This window comes from Crocuta crocuta, unplaced genomic scaffold (assembly GCF_008692635.1).
Source record: "Crocuta crocuta isolate KB4526 unplaced genomic scaffold, BGI_CrCroc_1.0 scaffold31, whole genome shotgun sequence".
Lineage (NCBI taxonomy): Eukaryota > Metazoa > Chordata > Mammalia > Carnivora > Hyaenidae > Crocuta > Crocuta crocuta.
In genome coordinates this window covers 6,415,843-6,432,701 of record NW_027528362.1, presented here as the reverse complement: position 1 = coordinate 6,432,701, position 16,859 = coordinate 6,415,843, and the positions used below count along the sequence as shown (strand labels likewise).

The following is a 16,859-nucleotide window of genomic DNA, read 5'->3' as shown; positions in this document are numbered from 1 at the left end:
CCAACGGAGCCTGACCCACGGGTGCAGAATCCTCCTTCTGTGCCCCCCTGGCCCTGACTTTAATTACATCAGTCTTTGTTCTAGTCTCTAAGGTCCATGTGAAGAAAACCACGTAGGACTTCAGGTACCCAGGTCCACAGATGTGCATCAGAAAAGCTCCAAACTTTGAAACCAGCCCTATGTCTGATGATTTGAGATTAGGGGCCTAAATCTTTTCATGTGTATTTTCAACCTAAAGTTTTTGTCTTTGTTTCTCCTTCTGTGATGCAACATAACTTGCATTAAAAATAAAACAGTAACTTTTCCAAAATCGCAACTGTGTCTATGTTTGCTTCCAGTCATTTTTCATTTTCTGGAGTGAAATGTCCTTGCCCATAACCTCAACTCCACATGGGTGACTGATTTCAGAGGCTGCACTCAGGGCCCAGCCTGCCAGCAGAGACCAGAGACCACCTGTAAGCTGGCACTCGTGAAAGCCACAATATATAACCTCACAGGGACCATTATAGTAGGTGTCTGCCTTTTCAGATTTACTTGCTGGTCTCATTATAATCCATTTTTTTGTTGCTAAAGAGAGAATCAGATAACCTTATGTCTAAAGCAATAACAATGTTCAGTTTAGAGACATTAAAAATTATCCTACAGTTATACATTAAAAACAATAGTACTATTTATTAAAATGATAATAATAATAAGTGGCGCTATTGAGGGATGAGGAGAGTAGACCTCATCTACTCTCTTAACCAGTGTCTTAACCAGTGACCACACAGTATGGCTTAGCCGTCCCCTAGACTCAGGTGCTATATCTGGGAAAATTCCTGCCAGGGGTGAGGCAAGTTTTATGAGGCAAGTGACTTGGGAAAGTCATTGCTGCATCAGATCGTCCAGGGTCTTCTTTAAAGGAACACTCTTCTGGAAACTACCTTTCCTTTCCCTGCACTCCTCCGGCCTTTCGGCCTTTCTTCACAGCTTTATACAACTTAATATTCAGGCTGGGGAAACTGGAAATCTCCTCCAGGTCAAACAACTCCTTAAATCTATCTACAAATTTATTTTCTTTCTCCAACCTGAATTTCATGACCCAGAGGATGACAGTAGTTTCTTTGCACAGATGGTCGAAGGTAATGAGGAGTTCTTCCAGGAAAGGGTGGGCGTAGACAACGTCAGCTGCCAGGATGTAGTCAAAATTGTTGGAAGATCGGGGGAAGTTGTCATCTAAAGCTACGCCCCAGGAGAGTTCTTTAACCTGAGGCAAATGCTTACATTTCATTTTGGTGTTTCGGGAAATATTATATCGCAGGTTTCCTAGTAGGTCAGGTACGTCTGTGGCAGTCACGTGTGCACCTATGGAACAAAGGACAGTAGGAAAATTAATCCTCGAGGGAGAAGGTAAAGCAATCAGGTTTCAATCCAACATGCATTTACAATTCTGCATGATCGCTAACCCCATGGAGAAGACTGGCCGGTAAACACAGAAAATGTCTTCAGAACAGATGCTAAAGCAGCCTTATACCTCCCCCTAAAAAAAAAAAAAAAAATTTAGATTCCCACGGTACTTTTGTACTCCATTGCATGTTCTCCTGGGGTTTTTATTATTATTTCTGTTGTTATTTTCTATTTATCTACTACATGCTAGGAGAAAAATAATCAAGAAAAAGAGAAAAGTCACAATATTTGGAACCTTCAATGGTATAATCAGAAGTCACTGCTGAAAGATACATAGGTCCTCCACTAAAAGAATGCTGAGCCCACGTCATGTGAACCGAAACGAGGGTATATTCCGTGGGGCTTTCTATCACTAAACAGGAGGCACTCGGGTGTGGAAAGAAATTTTAATGGAATTACACTGGAAGTGTCATCACATCCATGTTTATGCCCACCCATGTTTGACCCCATTACAAATATGAATCTTCCCATCAAAAGACGTTGAAAACCTGGCCACAACATGGACATAGTGTTCCTACAGCCAAAGACCATGGATGCAGGATGGGATACTCAGATGAAGAAGATGTGAACAGCCTCTGAGTTAAAAGTGAATAGCAGTGGTCATTTTCAGGAAGAATTTGGAAGAGGCAAAATTGTAAAAAGCAATAACGAACAAAATTTGGCCCTTAAAGTAAACTCTTAGCAGTCACAGAGGCTGAAAATAACATGTAGATAAATCTAGGTGCTGGCCAATCCCACATCAACAGACAAGAACAGACTAGTGTAAGAAATAAAAAGGCAGAACTGGGAGAGAAGTCTAGCACAGCCCAGACGAGTTAAGAAGCCCTCCTTATTCATGGTGACAGTTTCTCTGGCCATTGATTATGTTTTGTGGGAAATATTGAAGTGGGAGGGAAACATGTGTATCATAGAATCATAGAAACATGAACTGTCACACTCTAGTGTGGGTAGCTCTAGCATTTTCAACAAATCTTTTTAAAATCCCAAGACCGGGAAGACCCTCCCCACCACCCTTCCCAGAGTGAACACAAACTACCTGACTAGAAAGATCTTTGTGTTGAGAGAGCTAAGTGCCACCAGCCTTAAAACACTGACTGAACAAAATTTCCATCTTCTGTTATTTGTGTCAAGTTACACAAGCAGCTTAAAAGGGCCAATTCTTTTTAATGGAAAAAATGACTTTCCAAAGCATAAATGTGCTCCTGATCAGGAACCCTTCGGGTATAAATCCAGTAGCGCCTCTGACTACCCAAACCAAATGGNTGTGCACTCCTAAAAATCAAGGAAATTAAGACAGACTTGGGGAGCACACATCAGAGAAGGCAGCAAAATAGAGGCAACGCAACAGGTAACAACAAGACACCAAGTGAAGCGGGATCAGGCATATGTAGACACATTCCGTGACACACAGGAATTCTGGTAAGAGAAGGAGTCCCAGAAGAACAACAGAGATGAGCTGGGAAAAGAAATTCAAGGGCAAATGCCTAAAATTAGAAGCAGATGTGATTGATAATACTCCTTCTCTCTTCCAATAGGTGCTTTTGCACGAAGGCACAGGACTCCAAAACCCAAAATGGATATCCAGCTGCTCGGGAATGTTGAAATAGGGCTGCCATTTAAATAAAGACCGCCAGAGCCAGCAGCAGCTACTTCCTCTGCCTTGTATCCCACAGGCTTCCCCAAGCAGCCAGGAGGCCTGAACACAGCTTCCAGTTACAATGCACTCATTACTTGGTGCTGCATGAGCAGAATTAATAGAACTTCACAGAAAATTCTGAAAGAAACCAGTAAGGTGACTTTCAAATTGGCAGTGTTTCAGGACGCCTGGATGACTCAGTCACTTGAGAGTCTGGCTCTTGATTTCAGTTCAGGTCATGATCTCATGGTTTCATGAGGTTGAGCCCCACATTGGACTCTGTGCTGATGGTGTAGAGCCTGCCTGGGATTGTCTCTCTTTCTCCCTCTCTCTCTGCCCCTCCCCCATTTGCTGTCTTTGTCTCTCTCTCTCTCTCAAAACAAGCAAACAAATAAATAAATGAATAAATAAATAAAATTGGCGGTGTGTCTTGATGAAGCCCATTCAAACAACTAAGGAGTTAGAAATTAACTTAGGTCATGGTAAACTAGAGAGTGAAAGTAACTAATGGCATCTGATCATGAAATTCTCTGACCCCATTCAGTCAAGACTGCCTACTTACCAAGTAAACTGGCCACGATGGAGACTAGCCCTGTTCCAGCTCCAATTTCAATCACATTTTTGTCAACCATATTATAGTGCTTTACATTTGTTTCCNTACAGACACTAAAGTCTAGTAGATAAACACACCATATACACTGATGCTATGACATGTGTGTACACGTGTGAGCATGTATGGATGTATGTACACATCACAACAGGGGTACATCCTCCAACGGGTTCAACATTTAGACTAGAAAAAGTCCTCGGGGACTGTTAGGGAGATAAGGGAAGTGGAACTATGGAACTCACTTGTGTAGGTTTGATTATCTTTAAAATTTTTTTAATGTTTATTTTTTTTATTTTTGAGAGAGAGAAGGAGCCGGGGTGGGAGGGAGGGCAGAGGAGAGAGGGAGACACAGAATCTGAAGCAGGCTCCAGGCTGAGCTGTCAACTCACCCAACTGAGCCACGCAGGTGCCCCTGTTTATCTTCAAAGACTGCAACTTCTGGGACACCTGGGTGGCTCAGTTGGTTGAATGACCACCTTCTGCTCAGATCTTTATCTCATGGTTCATGGGTTCAAGCCCCGTGTCAGGCTCTGTGCTGACAGTGTGGAGTCTGCTTGGATTTCTCTCTCTCTGCCCCTCCCCAATTCGTGCTCTCTCAAAAATAAATAAACATTTTAAAACAATAAAGTAAAACAAAGAAAGCAATTTCTAATAATAATAGCCATTTCAAAGAAGTGTGTGGGATTGGGGCAGACACTGGTAGGCAGTGTCTGCCCCCTTCATGGACAATTGGTAAAGGATTGGTGACCTTTTAGGACATTCTGAATGTTGAGACTAAGATTTCATTATGACTATTTAACTCAAATGGAGCCAGTTTAATGGGAAATTAAAAATGTTTGCTCTTCTAAACTCCAATGGTCACAAAACACTGATGGTGTAAACAGCACTCGTTGTCAATCAACCCTTCAAGTCAAAAATAGAATTGATTGGTGGAAGCATTTTCCCAAGTTTTAGTGTTGTTTGAGGTCATAAACTAGAACTATGGAACCTATTTTTTTTCTCCTTCCAAATAGTACACAGGAATGAACAAAACTGGCTGAAAAATCCTTGAAATGTAGCAAATTCTAAGTGAAATGATACCGATGGCCAAACAACAGCACCGTAAGACTCCACGGCTTCAGTGATTCGAATCTCATGACCGACAAAACGAAACCCCTCCCAGGAGGTGGTTGTTATTAAAGTTGGAACAAAACATCTTGCCATGATCTCTGCGACCACTTTCTTGTCGTCATCTCTCTTCTCTGAAAGGAAAAGAAGAACTTAATGTTGTGGCTGTTGTGCTAGTAAAAACCAGGAAAAAGAACCCGATGGAAATGTAGCATTTCTGCTTATTCTAAGTAACTTTTGAGTATTCATTGACCTTCAGTACAGGGCAACAGCAAGGTGAACTATTTTAAAATAACTCCCTACTTGGGGCGCCTGGGTGGCTTAGTCGGTTAAGCGTCCGACTTTCGCTTAGGTCATGATCTCACGGTTCGTGGGTTCGAGCCCCGCGTCGGGCTCTGTGCTGACTGCCAGCTCGGAGCCTGGAGCCTGTTTCAGAGTCTGTGACTCCCTCTCTCTCTGACCCTCCCCTGCTCACACTGTCTCTCTCTCTCTCCTAGAAATAAATAAAACATTTAAAAAAAATTTTTTTTAAATAAATAAAAATAAAATAAAATAACTCCTACTAAAAGCTCACATTGCATACATCCACAGCTTTCTGATTTTCACCAAAGTTGAAATCAGCATTACTCATTTCTGCAAAGCCATGTGAAACAAACAATAATTGATATTTTTAAAAAATGCAATGTATTTCAAGGGCTACCAATCTATTTATCTAGAAGAAGAGAAAGATTGGTGATGAAATACAAGATCTTGACTATTCATATTGGCTACACAGTGCAATTCCAGATATTTCAATAATGTATAGTTGTATTTCCTTTATGACCTGCCTTTACCCAGAAAAAAGATATTCAGTACTATCCAACAATGTACCTTTGCATTATTTTATTATTATTTATTTTTAGTACTATTACTTTGGGGCAATTAATGGCATCTTAACATCCGTGACACTGCATAAGGTTCATAGGCAACATTACCAGTTATTGAGCACATATTTAACATCCCAGAACATATTAAATAGATTGCATATGATTTTTCATATAATTTTTTTATTTCATGTAATTTTTGCAACAGTTATGTGAGAAAAGGCATTATTCTTTATACTTTTACAGATAACAAAACTAAGATTCAGAGAGTTTTATTAACTTGACCAAGCTCAAGTAACTTGTAAATGAAGGGGACAAAATTTGAATTCTTTTTTGATGGTCTCAAAACTCCTTCTCTACTCCTAAAAAGCTATATTGTAACTTTTTAAAAACTAGCTGTCTCTAAGAATTTATAAGCCAGTTATGGAGCAAGATACACACCTCTAAGTCTCTATTTTCTTATTTGTAAAATGTGACAGAGGAACCTACATTAAGTAGTGTTGAGAGCTTTAAATAAGATGATGCATGCAAAGTGCTTAGTACCTTGACCATTACCTAAAGCTTGATAAATTATTATCATTATCATAACTGTTTTGTACTTTGGTCATGAAACTAAATAATATAACAAGATCACCATATAAACAAAAATACTGGATTGTGAGATACCAAATAGAAAATTCTATACTTCCTCACAGAAGCAGAGAGTAGAACGGTGGTTGCCAGGGGCAGGGCTGGGCACAGGGGGTAGATACTGGTCAAAGGGTACAAAGTTGCCTTTATGCAAGATGAATACGTTCTGGAGACCCAATGTACAGCATGGTGACTACAGTTAATAATAATGTACACTTGAAATTTGCTAAGAGAGTAGACCTTGAGTGTTATCACATACACACACACACACACACACACACACACACAGTAACTACATGAAGTGATGGGTATGTTAATTGGTTTGTCATGTTCATTTCTATATATCTATATAGAAATATATATAGTATGTGTATATATATATATATGTATTTCAAAACATCAGTCATGCATCTTAAATGTATATAACCCCTATTTGTCGATTATGCCTCAATAAAGCTGGGGAATAAAAGAAAATTCTAGAGATAAATAAAGAAGAGGGAACTCACCATGGTAGAGGTTACTAAGGGATGGCTTAGCAAAGGAACTGTGTCTTAAGTATAACCTCTGATCTATGATTTGCATTAACAGAGAAGCTATTTATTTCTTATACCAATCCTTAAATTCCATTGACTTTTCATGTCTTGCTTCTGTGCTCTTGAGTCTGGCTAGTCCTTTTGGCCACATCCTCTACTCCAGCACTGTATCCCAGTCTAGTTCTCTTCAACATAATTCTTAACAGGTAAAAGATGAAAGAAAGAAAGAAAGAAAGAAAGAAAGAAAGAAAGAAAGAAAGGAAGGAAGGAAGGAAGGAAGGAAGGAGAGAGAGAGAGGGAGGGAGGGAGGGAGGGAGGAACATACAGACAGATATACATACAACAGTGGAGTCTTGCCTGATGGGAGTGCATCATGACCTGATGGGGATGATTAACTCACACCTCAGTCCTGAGATCCAAAAATAAGCAAGTAAAAAAAACAAATAACAAACACAGGTATTTCCAAAAAACCAGGGAGCAGTACAAAAATTTCTCATTCCGGTCTTCATAGAAAACAAGCTCCTCATCGAAAATTTATTTCCCAAATCTCAAAAAGTTAAAACTTTCACAATTTCCAACATTGCAATTATTCAAAGTTTTAAAACAGATGCACCACTCAAAATGAAAATGTCATAGAATCCTAGAATGTCAAGATGGAAAACAACTCAGATACCTTCTAGTCGGAACTTACACCTAATTTGGGAACCTCATGTTCCTGTTAGGTGGAAACTACATAGTCGGCTTGTTCAACCTCTTTGAATATTTCCAGTGAAGACAGATGTGCTACTTCATAAGGAGCATTTAGAAAATGTGACTATTCAAAATTCTTCTCAATACTAAACCAAAATCTGACCATTTTTTTTCTATTATTCCTAAAAGTAAGCTTCATGGGTGAGCAAACTTTTATTTTTAAAACGTGTTCCAAAATGGTAGGAAAGGGGAAAATATGTACATGCATGTATGGCTCCAGAGCCAGTCTTTAAAATTCTGGATTCAACAGTAATGTAAAAGCCTCAAGTGACTTTCAAACTTCTCCACTGCACTGAGGCAAGAAGAGAAGTGAGAGACTTGAGTCCCTAAGTCCTAAGAGAAGATGTTATTGCCAACTCTGCCCTCTTAGCTCCAATAACATCATTCCCTAGTGTTCAGGGAGGAGAATGGCAAGATGGAGGCAGATCAAGTTTGACATTATTGAAAACTTTCCTCAGAGGTCACAGTCCCGGAAGGACTTCCTGTCAACATGATTTCCTGTCCTAAATTCTGTGATCCTTCAAGAGAGTCCTTCCAAGGATCCACACAGAACCAGGTATTACCCCCAAAACACTCCCACTTAACTGCACACCATAGAACGGGCCCAGTCTACACTCCAGTCTACCACCACCACAAGCATTGACCTTTGGCAGGGATCTAGAAAAACTAAGCAATGAAAAACCAATACTTTTCAGTAAAAGCCACCTCTTGTAATCCAATGCACTGCACTTTTTCAACGACAGCATGCATTCACATGCAAGAAGGGCTCTAAGAACCAAATAATATTGGTAATATGCTTTTCTTGAACTTTAACTTTCATCTCATTATATTCACATGCCTTGCTAAAATGGGGTAGGGGAGGAGGCAGCATTTGCTGTGGAAGTTCTTTAGGGAAAAGCAGAGAACATTAATTGCTTCCTTGACCTTTAGCTGAATGTGCCCTCTTGGCCTCCCAACATACTCTGTAAATGCAGCGCTTTCTGACAAGTCACCCAAGGTATCAGGGATTAATAGATGTTAGAGTACACTAAATCCCAGGAGTGTCTCCTAAAGTTCCAATCTTTGATATAAAAACTTTGCCAGTGAATATTTACTGCTACAACCTGACATCTCTGACTTTGCACTTTCTTTTAAAGGTTAGTAGACCAGATTAGTGCTGCTGTCCTAACAACAGTGTAATAACAAATGATTCCTGGCTTTTTTTTTTTTTACTGTCTTTCTAAATAAACAAAACTAGTCATTTTTTAAAGAATGACTACATCTTTACCTTCATAAAGAAGGGAGATTTAAAAAGACAGCTGTGAATACATTATTATAATCAAAAATTATTTACACCTTCCAAAATAAAGGATCCCCAAAGAGATTTAATGAAACAATAGCCACTATTAATTGCGTATATACTTAAAAGAGTACAACTCTCTATCCATACATGGTCATTCAAAATTAATTATATACCTAGGGTGCCCATGTAAAAATATTGTCAGGTTGAATAAAATTTAATTGGTAATGTTTTATATTAATATTCTCTTTTGTATTTAAATAATATATAAATACTACAGGCATTCCTTAAGAAGTCAATCTCATAAAAATTTAGTACAATTTATAACAAGAAACCAAAATGTACCAAATTTGGCTCCTTAAAATAATTTGTCTATATGTAATATGTATGATTTTCAAAGTTGGGGCACCTGTGTGACTCTAACCAGTTAAGCATCTGACTTCAGCTCAGGTCATGATCTCACAGTTTGTGAGTTCAAGCTCTGCATCAGGCTCTATTCTGACAGCTGGAAGCCTGGAACCTGCTTTGGATTCTGTGTCTTCTCTCTCTTCCCCTGTCCCACTTATGCTTTGTCTCTCCTTGTCTCTCAAAACTGAATAAACATTAAAAAAAAAAAAAAGCATATAACACCCACCCACACATGTGCAGTTATTTCTATCTAAAAACTTTGCTGTTTTTCAGCATAAACTTCTATTTAATGATTTTAAGTTACAGTTTTAACAGTACTTATTTATTTAAATCAAAAGACATGTTTAATGTTAAGTTTTAGCAATATCACCACTTTGATGACAAGAGTCTCTGAAGTGAAATCCAGTGGAAAGAGCTGCCTTATTATAAGGGCATTCTTACATAAGCCTTATAATAAAAAGGAGAATTCTATCCTCCAAACATAGTATTCGAAAAATATGTTGTTTAAATTACATATGCTTATGGGGCACCTGGGTAACTCAGTCCATTGAGTGTCTGACTTCAGCTCAAGTCATGACCTCGTGGTTCATGGGTTCGAGCCTCCAGTCAGGCTCTATGTTGAAAGCTCAGAGCCTAGAGCTTGTTTCAGATTCCATGTATGTGTGTGTGTCTCTCTCTCTGCCCCTCCCCTGCTCTGACTCACTCTCTCTCTCTCTGTCTCTCAAAACGTTTAAAAATTTTTTTAATAAAATAAAATAAAATGTGTGCTTAGTTATTTGTTGAATATGGGAATGAATCTTGAGAAGATTAATGAATGAATAGATATTCTTTGGCCTTTAGTTAAGATTTGAAGACCAATTTCTTCCAAAAGTAATATCATTATCATACAATGGAATTCTAATTTACATTTCTGAAGGATGTTTTTTCCACACATATTCTCCTTTTGTTATCTAGCACTTAGGCCCTGGGACAAGTTACTAAAACTGAGTAATGTTATACAAAATGTTGAATCTTGACTTTCCTATATGAAAAGCAGAAAGCTTCTGATTGTCTTTACTTTTAGATAAGAGTTATCTACTACAACCTTAGGAGTATTATTAACGAATTTAATATTGAAACATAAATATCAAAATAAATTATAAATAAAACATAATTAAGACAGTATTACAATTAACTATGTTGCTATTTTGGGCTTATCTATTTTAATGCTCTTTGATACAAAAAAGTCTTAAACACCATTTTTCTGCTATTAAAATCTTTGCTGACAGTGAATAAAATCTACCAGGTGCTCTTGTTCTCCTGAGAATTAAAGGTGTTTCAAGTATGAAGTGAAAATTAGCAGGATTCTGCTACATTATGATGCTGCTTCTCTTAAGAAGAAAATTTAACAATGAATTCACTTCAGAGACTGGATTTCAGCAAGCCTTCAAAAACAGAAGCTCTGTCTAGATTCTTCTCTTTTATACTTATAAGGTCAATAACAACAATAATAAATGGAAGGGTCAGATCACAGAAATACACCCTCCCCATCCCTGAAAAAAAATGTCTTTAATAGCTCTGACAGGTGAATTTAAGCTTCCATTTGAGGGCTGTCATGAAAACCCGTCAGCAAAATTTAAAGTAAAAACCCCTCTACTAAATGAAAGAGCCTTGTCATTCAACTGGATCTTCTATTCAAAGATGAATGTCATGTGCTTTTTAGAAATAGCTAGAGATTAAACACAAAACAAACAAAAAAAGATGTTAAAGATTTTATTTTCCAATTAGCAAATGGTCACAGGCTAACCTGAAAGATAGAATTCTGGATGCCTCAGCAATGTCAAGGTCCTGGGCCTGATGTTAAAACTAATCCGTGAGAAGATTTCACAAATATTTTTTGTCTGGAGTTCTGCTTAGTTTCAAGAATATACAGAGGCCATCACTGTGATAAAGTGGGTCAAATGATGTTACATGTACAGAAGAAAGACAATTCATCCTTTACTAGATGGTTCAGGATGCAAGTGGGAAAGAAAAAAAGAACCAAAATTAGTTGTACTCAAAATTTGCTTCCTGGGCTCACTGTGGGGACAGACACCTAAACGAATGTGAATGAAGTGTGATAAGGACAATAAAAAGCATTTCTAAAGTGCTCTGGGAAGCACCAGGAGTGGGTGAATCTGGAGCTGTTCTCAAGGAGGAAGGAAGAGGTAGGTGGCCAGGCAGAGAAGGGACGAAGCAAGGTCAAGGGAGATGAAGCGCCCAGACCCCTGGAGTTGGTGTACGAGGTGCATGTTGGGGTGTTGTGGAAAATAAGCCTAAGGGAGCAGGTTGGGATTGCACTTGCGGGGACAAAGGGAACAAACGTGTGCTCCTCTGGTGAGGCGTTAGGGCAGGAATTGAGAGGAGCAAATGTAGCTCTGACAGCAGCAGCGAAGGCTAATTTGTAGAACACGGCAGCAATGCTCCTGGCAAAAGTGACAAGAGCAGCACCAGGGCGGTGACACTGGGTCCAGGAGCCAAGTGTGAATTCGTGAGATGTACGAGTGGCGGCAGACCCTCCCCTCGAGGGCCGCAGTGGACCTGCGAACTTGACACTCACACTTGTGTTCTGAAGATGTCTGAGGCGGACTGTTATTTACGAGTTATGTTCATTCAATATGTGGAGGATGTACCAGTCCTAGCAAATCGTTGTTCAGACTGCTTTTCAAACACCTAAAATGTTAATGAATGATTTCTCACATTAGTAATTATTTGTGTGGTTGTACTCCACCTACTAAAAAAAACAAAAACAAAAACCTCCCTATAGCCTCAGACTATAGTTTGATATGTCCCCTAAACAGCAATAAAATTACTAAAACTTTCTTCTTTATATACTAAGGTAATATGGCTTCTGAAAGCCACTGATCCACCTCTGGAAAGATTTATAAAGATGCTTGTGGAAGCTTTTCACCTGGTGTCCCTACATAATACAGAACACTTGGTTCTGAAAAGAATCAACCAACTGGGGACCAGAAACAAGATCACTCCTAATGAGAAAATTATAAGTCCAGCCAATAGCCTCAGTTATAGCTAATTCATTCATTCACTCATTTTTTTGAGAACCTGGGCACTATGAATCTAAAGATAGGGCAACATATACATGTTATAACAGAGAGCTAACTAGTTCACTCAAAAATGGAAAGAGAAAGTTCAGGAAAGCAGGACCCGAGCCCTGATGATGATGAGTCCCAGAGTCAAATGAGAGAGGGCAAGACAGGTCATGCAGAGAAAACAACATGTGCGAAAAGCCCACTGGCCAAGACTCTTGACCAATTTTCCAATGTAGGAAACTCTGAGGACTGAAATGTAGGATGAGTGGAGGATAGAGAATGATATAAAATTCTTAGGTCATGTCTTGATTTTGTCCTGTTGGAAAGAATGAGGCACTGAGGAATTTTAAGCACAAGGCAAATGTGACAAGATTTGAATTTTTGAAAAGATCCTGCAGCTATAAAGACGGATGTACAGAAGAGAAGGAAGGGGAGCTGGCCTAGAGGAGGGGCAGCCAGGCGGAAGACAGCTGCGCCAGTTAAGAGAAGGAATAAACACCTGAAACGAGGTGACTGATGCCGCCAGGGAGCATGAGGGGTCGGGAAGCAGGAGTTGGTAAAATTGATGGGATACAGAGATGAAGGGTATGAGGAAAGAGTAGGCTGATTCCAGATTTCTGAGTAGCCGGGGAATGAAGTCGCCATAAACTGAGATAGAAAATATAGGTTGGGTGGCGGTGTAAATCCGCAAAGGGCAAACATCTTCTTCGTGCAGATTATTCTGCAGCAGGACACGCTGGCTGCAGAGGTGTGCTGTTCAGCCTGAGGGAGCCTGCCGCTGGGACCACAGCCGCCCGTCGCTCCCACCTGGCCCTCGGAAGCCATGTCTCCCCCGGGGCCACCCGCTGAAGCCAACCCACTCCCCTCTCACGTCAGACCTGCGCCGTGATCTGATGGCTCTCCCCTGTGCACGTCTGTTCCTTCCTTCCTTCCTTCTTCTCCGCAAACACTTCCCCCAGGAAATCTGCACCATTTAATCCCATTTTGGTATCTCTGCTCTGCACTGACATGAGGTAGCAAGGCCGATTTGGGAGTCATGCACAGAAATCACTGAGCCTTGGGTGAGGACTAATCTGTTCCAAGGCTGCAGACCCTGACGAGCTATTTTGTAACACATTGCTAGGTGGGCTAACTAACAGCTAGAGAGGGGCTGTTGGCCAGAGGTTAGACAACAGAAGATACTTTGAAAAGTTATGTGGATGAGGTGGTAGACAGCTTGGACTCTTAATGCAGCATTAGAAACCATAGACAGAGGACATTTTAGTACCTACCACAGTCCTAACTTTAACCTGCGTATAATTTAGGTGACATCCTAGAATTCTTGGACCTTCAGGTCAGTGCCGAAATATAAGAACTGGATTATGGGTTTGCTTTATCTTTCCCAAGCACAAGACACAAAGTATAAAATATAAGAGTGAGGACAGAAAAGTCAATATCCTTTATAAAGCACACAAGAAGTGAGTGTTCCACCGGTTAGTACAAGTCTTTCCAAAAAAAAAAAATGCCATCTGATTCTGCCCCAGCAGCACACACTTAATCTGCCCGTGAACATATTTTTAAAGCTTTAATTGGCTATGTAGATGATTATGGGGTGTGTTTTCTCGTGTTATAAAATATTTTAATACTAGTTCTGTCTCAACCTTACCTTGAACTTCTTCCATTTCCTTTGTAATTTGCCAAATTATTGTACGCACAGTTGAAACTACGTATTGTTACTAATGATAATGCTAACGACGAAATTTTATTCATAAACTGCACAGAAATTGCATCTTCATTCAAATCACCTCAATGGCTGGTTTCTCCAAAGGATCGCGATTTTAAATGTTTAGGTTTGCAGAAATCACTACAGTAAAACCGTGTGTGTTGGAGCCACGTAGGCTGCCAACACTGGGCATACACCCAGCTCTCTCGGCCTAAAGATGTGTTCACCTAGGCAGAGGCCACCTGGCAGGCCTAAAAAAGGAAAAATAAGGAAACAGGACTACATTTCATAGAAAACTTCCACAGTGTGTAGATAAAGGAGAGAGAAGAAGAAAGAAGCCGAGATAATTAAATTTGTACGACAAATGTTCTGCAAAAACATAGTAGTCGCTTTTCCAAGGCTTTCAGAGCATCTGTCTGCACTTTTATCACAAGGCACTGGGGACAGTTACATTACACAATTCATGTAACGTCACTCTTGATATTTAAAATGATGTAAAAATAAGGGGGTGGTCAATTTCAAATTACTATTGTAGCAGAATTCAATCTTCTAATTCTCCTGAGCGATCAAATTGCATGATGTACTTTTCTCTAATTAATACATCAGAGGAACCATAAACACAGGCTTAAAATGTTTTTATAGTCCAAAATCGTTTTTCACGCAGGCATTCATAAAAACTTGTAGTCTTATCCAAAACTATTTTTTTCTCTCTTCCTATCTAAAAAGAAATCACTTAGAAATCATAATCATGTCTTTAGTGTATAGCACGTGGGAAAAAATTTATTCTACTTTTTCTTATTAAAAACAAAACTCCAAGTACTTAGCAAGTCTATATATTTAATTTGTCTGTGAAAATTATCTCTAACATATCATCAGGACCATAGGCATAGCAGTAGACATCACACATTATTCTAGATATTGTCAGGTTCTCAAATACAAGCCAAGATACAATATGCAATTGAGAAGTCCTGGCTCTCTTTAAGACATTAGGGAACACTGGGGTGCCTGGGTGGCTCAGTCACTTAAGCCACCAACTCTTGATTTCGGTTTAGGTCATGATCTCATGGTTTGTGAGTTCGAGCCCTGAGTCAGGCTCCACACTGACACTGCAGAGGCTGCTTGAGGTTCTCTCTCCCTGTCTCTCTGCTCCCCCCACCTCCCCGCCCCTTTCTTTTAAAAAAAAAAAAAAAAAAAAAGATGCTTGGGTGCCTGGGTGGCTCAGTCATTTAAGAATCTGACTCTTGATTTTGGGTCAGGCCATGATCTCACAGTCAAGCCTCACACTAGGCTCCACACTGTGCATGGAGCCTGCTGGGGATTCACCCTCTCTCTTTCTCTCTCTCTCTCTCTCATAAATAAACTTTAAAAAAAAGACATTAAGAAACACCACAAAGGTAAGCACTTCTATTCTATTAGTTGTTTGTCTTCTTAGAATTGGTCAAATTACATAAAGAAACATAAAATAATTTACCTTTTTGAGCTCCTGGATCCATTAAGTGATGAACTAATGGATGGCTGTATATTGATGCTTTCTTGATCATTTCTTGAAAACTAGGCAAATGATAAAATAAAATATCAAATGGTAATGATTAATTCAAGTGTGTTAAGTGTTTTTATATTTACCTAGTGAAGCTTAAGTAACATCAAATCTAGATAGAAAATTATATTAATTTTATTATATATTAATATAATTAAAATTATATTAATTATATTAAAATTTAATATATTGATAAATCATGATTTAAGATAGACCACCACAACACCATCTTTGCAGCACAAATCAAAATTCGGACAAAGAAGAGTCAGAAGTGTCAAAAGCTACTGGAGAAAGAAAACATATCCTTCACCAAAGACTACCTCAGCTGTCACAAAGAAAGGCATCATCTTTATACTGACTGGTCAGATGGCAATCTTAACATTTAAGAAGTGATTAAAACATTGGGAGAAAAAGGATTTCGCCCGGTGTAATGAAAACCTCAGTATTAATCCGAAATTGTAGCAGATGCAAAGTTCACTGGTTTCCATCAGTGTATTAGTAGGTAGTACCCAGTGTCTAATAGCTCCGCCACCAAATGGTCTGTTAAGTAGCTTCTACTCTGAAGAATCCATACCAGCTCAGCAAACATGCTTAAAATTAATTATTCTGTGCCTCTCAAATAGACCGTATCCTGTGAACAAGCTGAAACGAGCTGTTATTACAATTTAGGGAAGAGATGATTTGATGTTTGGCATCTCAGTTTTGGCTCCTGTCATACACAATCCCTGTAATACCAGGGAGTTACACAGCACTCCTTTCTACCGAGGATCCCCAAACACTTTTCACGGCCACCACATTTTTCTTGGCAGTATGCCTCCATAAGTTAGAAGACTTTTCCCCACCCCTGACAAAGAAGACAAAAAGTCAAATGATATCCCCACGGGCGCTGGCGAAACAAGAGGAACAGTGGCCACACGTTCTGTCCCCAACTTCGTTCCTCTTCCAGTAAAAGACGCAGTCTTTATTACACGTGTCTGCCTGAAGGTCAACATTTATTAAATGCGAAGTCCAGACATACCTAAACGGGTGGGCTGAGTTTCTAGACGTTTAAAAAGTATCATCCACAACTTTTGTTTGGCTGGAGAGACCACTGAGGGTGCGTGAAAGGCGAGCCCAGGAGCATGCAGTTTGCTACATATATACACTGGCAGCGAGTCCTCCCGGAAGGGATTAGGACCCTGACAGCTGCGGCTTTTGGAGCCTCTGGGTACACAGCAAGGAGGCTGGGATGCCTGTAAACAAGGGGGCTGAAGAAGAGCAGGAATATTCCATGCGAGTGTCTCGTGAATA

The 16,859-nt window shown here is 39.6% G+C and overlaps 1 protein-coding gene across 1 annotated transcript; it reads right to left on the bottom strand.

The window, feature by feature from the left end:
* Positions 1-704: 704 nt before the first annotated feature.
* LOC144223271 (putative methyltransferase-like protein 21E) lies at positions 705-16,630 on the bottom strand. Its single transcript, XM_077753984.1, has 5 exons — positions 16,584-16,630; positions 15,504-15,583; positions 4,773-4,933; positions 3,645-3,780; positions 705-1,344 (listed from the first exon to the last, which is right to left on the bottom strand). The coding sequence occupies exons 1-5, from the start codon at positions 16,628-16,630 to the stop codon at positions 920-922; spliced, it is 849 nt and encodes a 282-aa protein (XP_077610110.1). The 3' UTR covers positions 705-919.
* Positions 16,631-16,859: the final 229 nt, after the last annotated feature.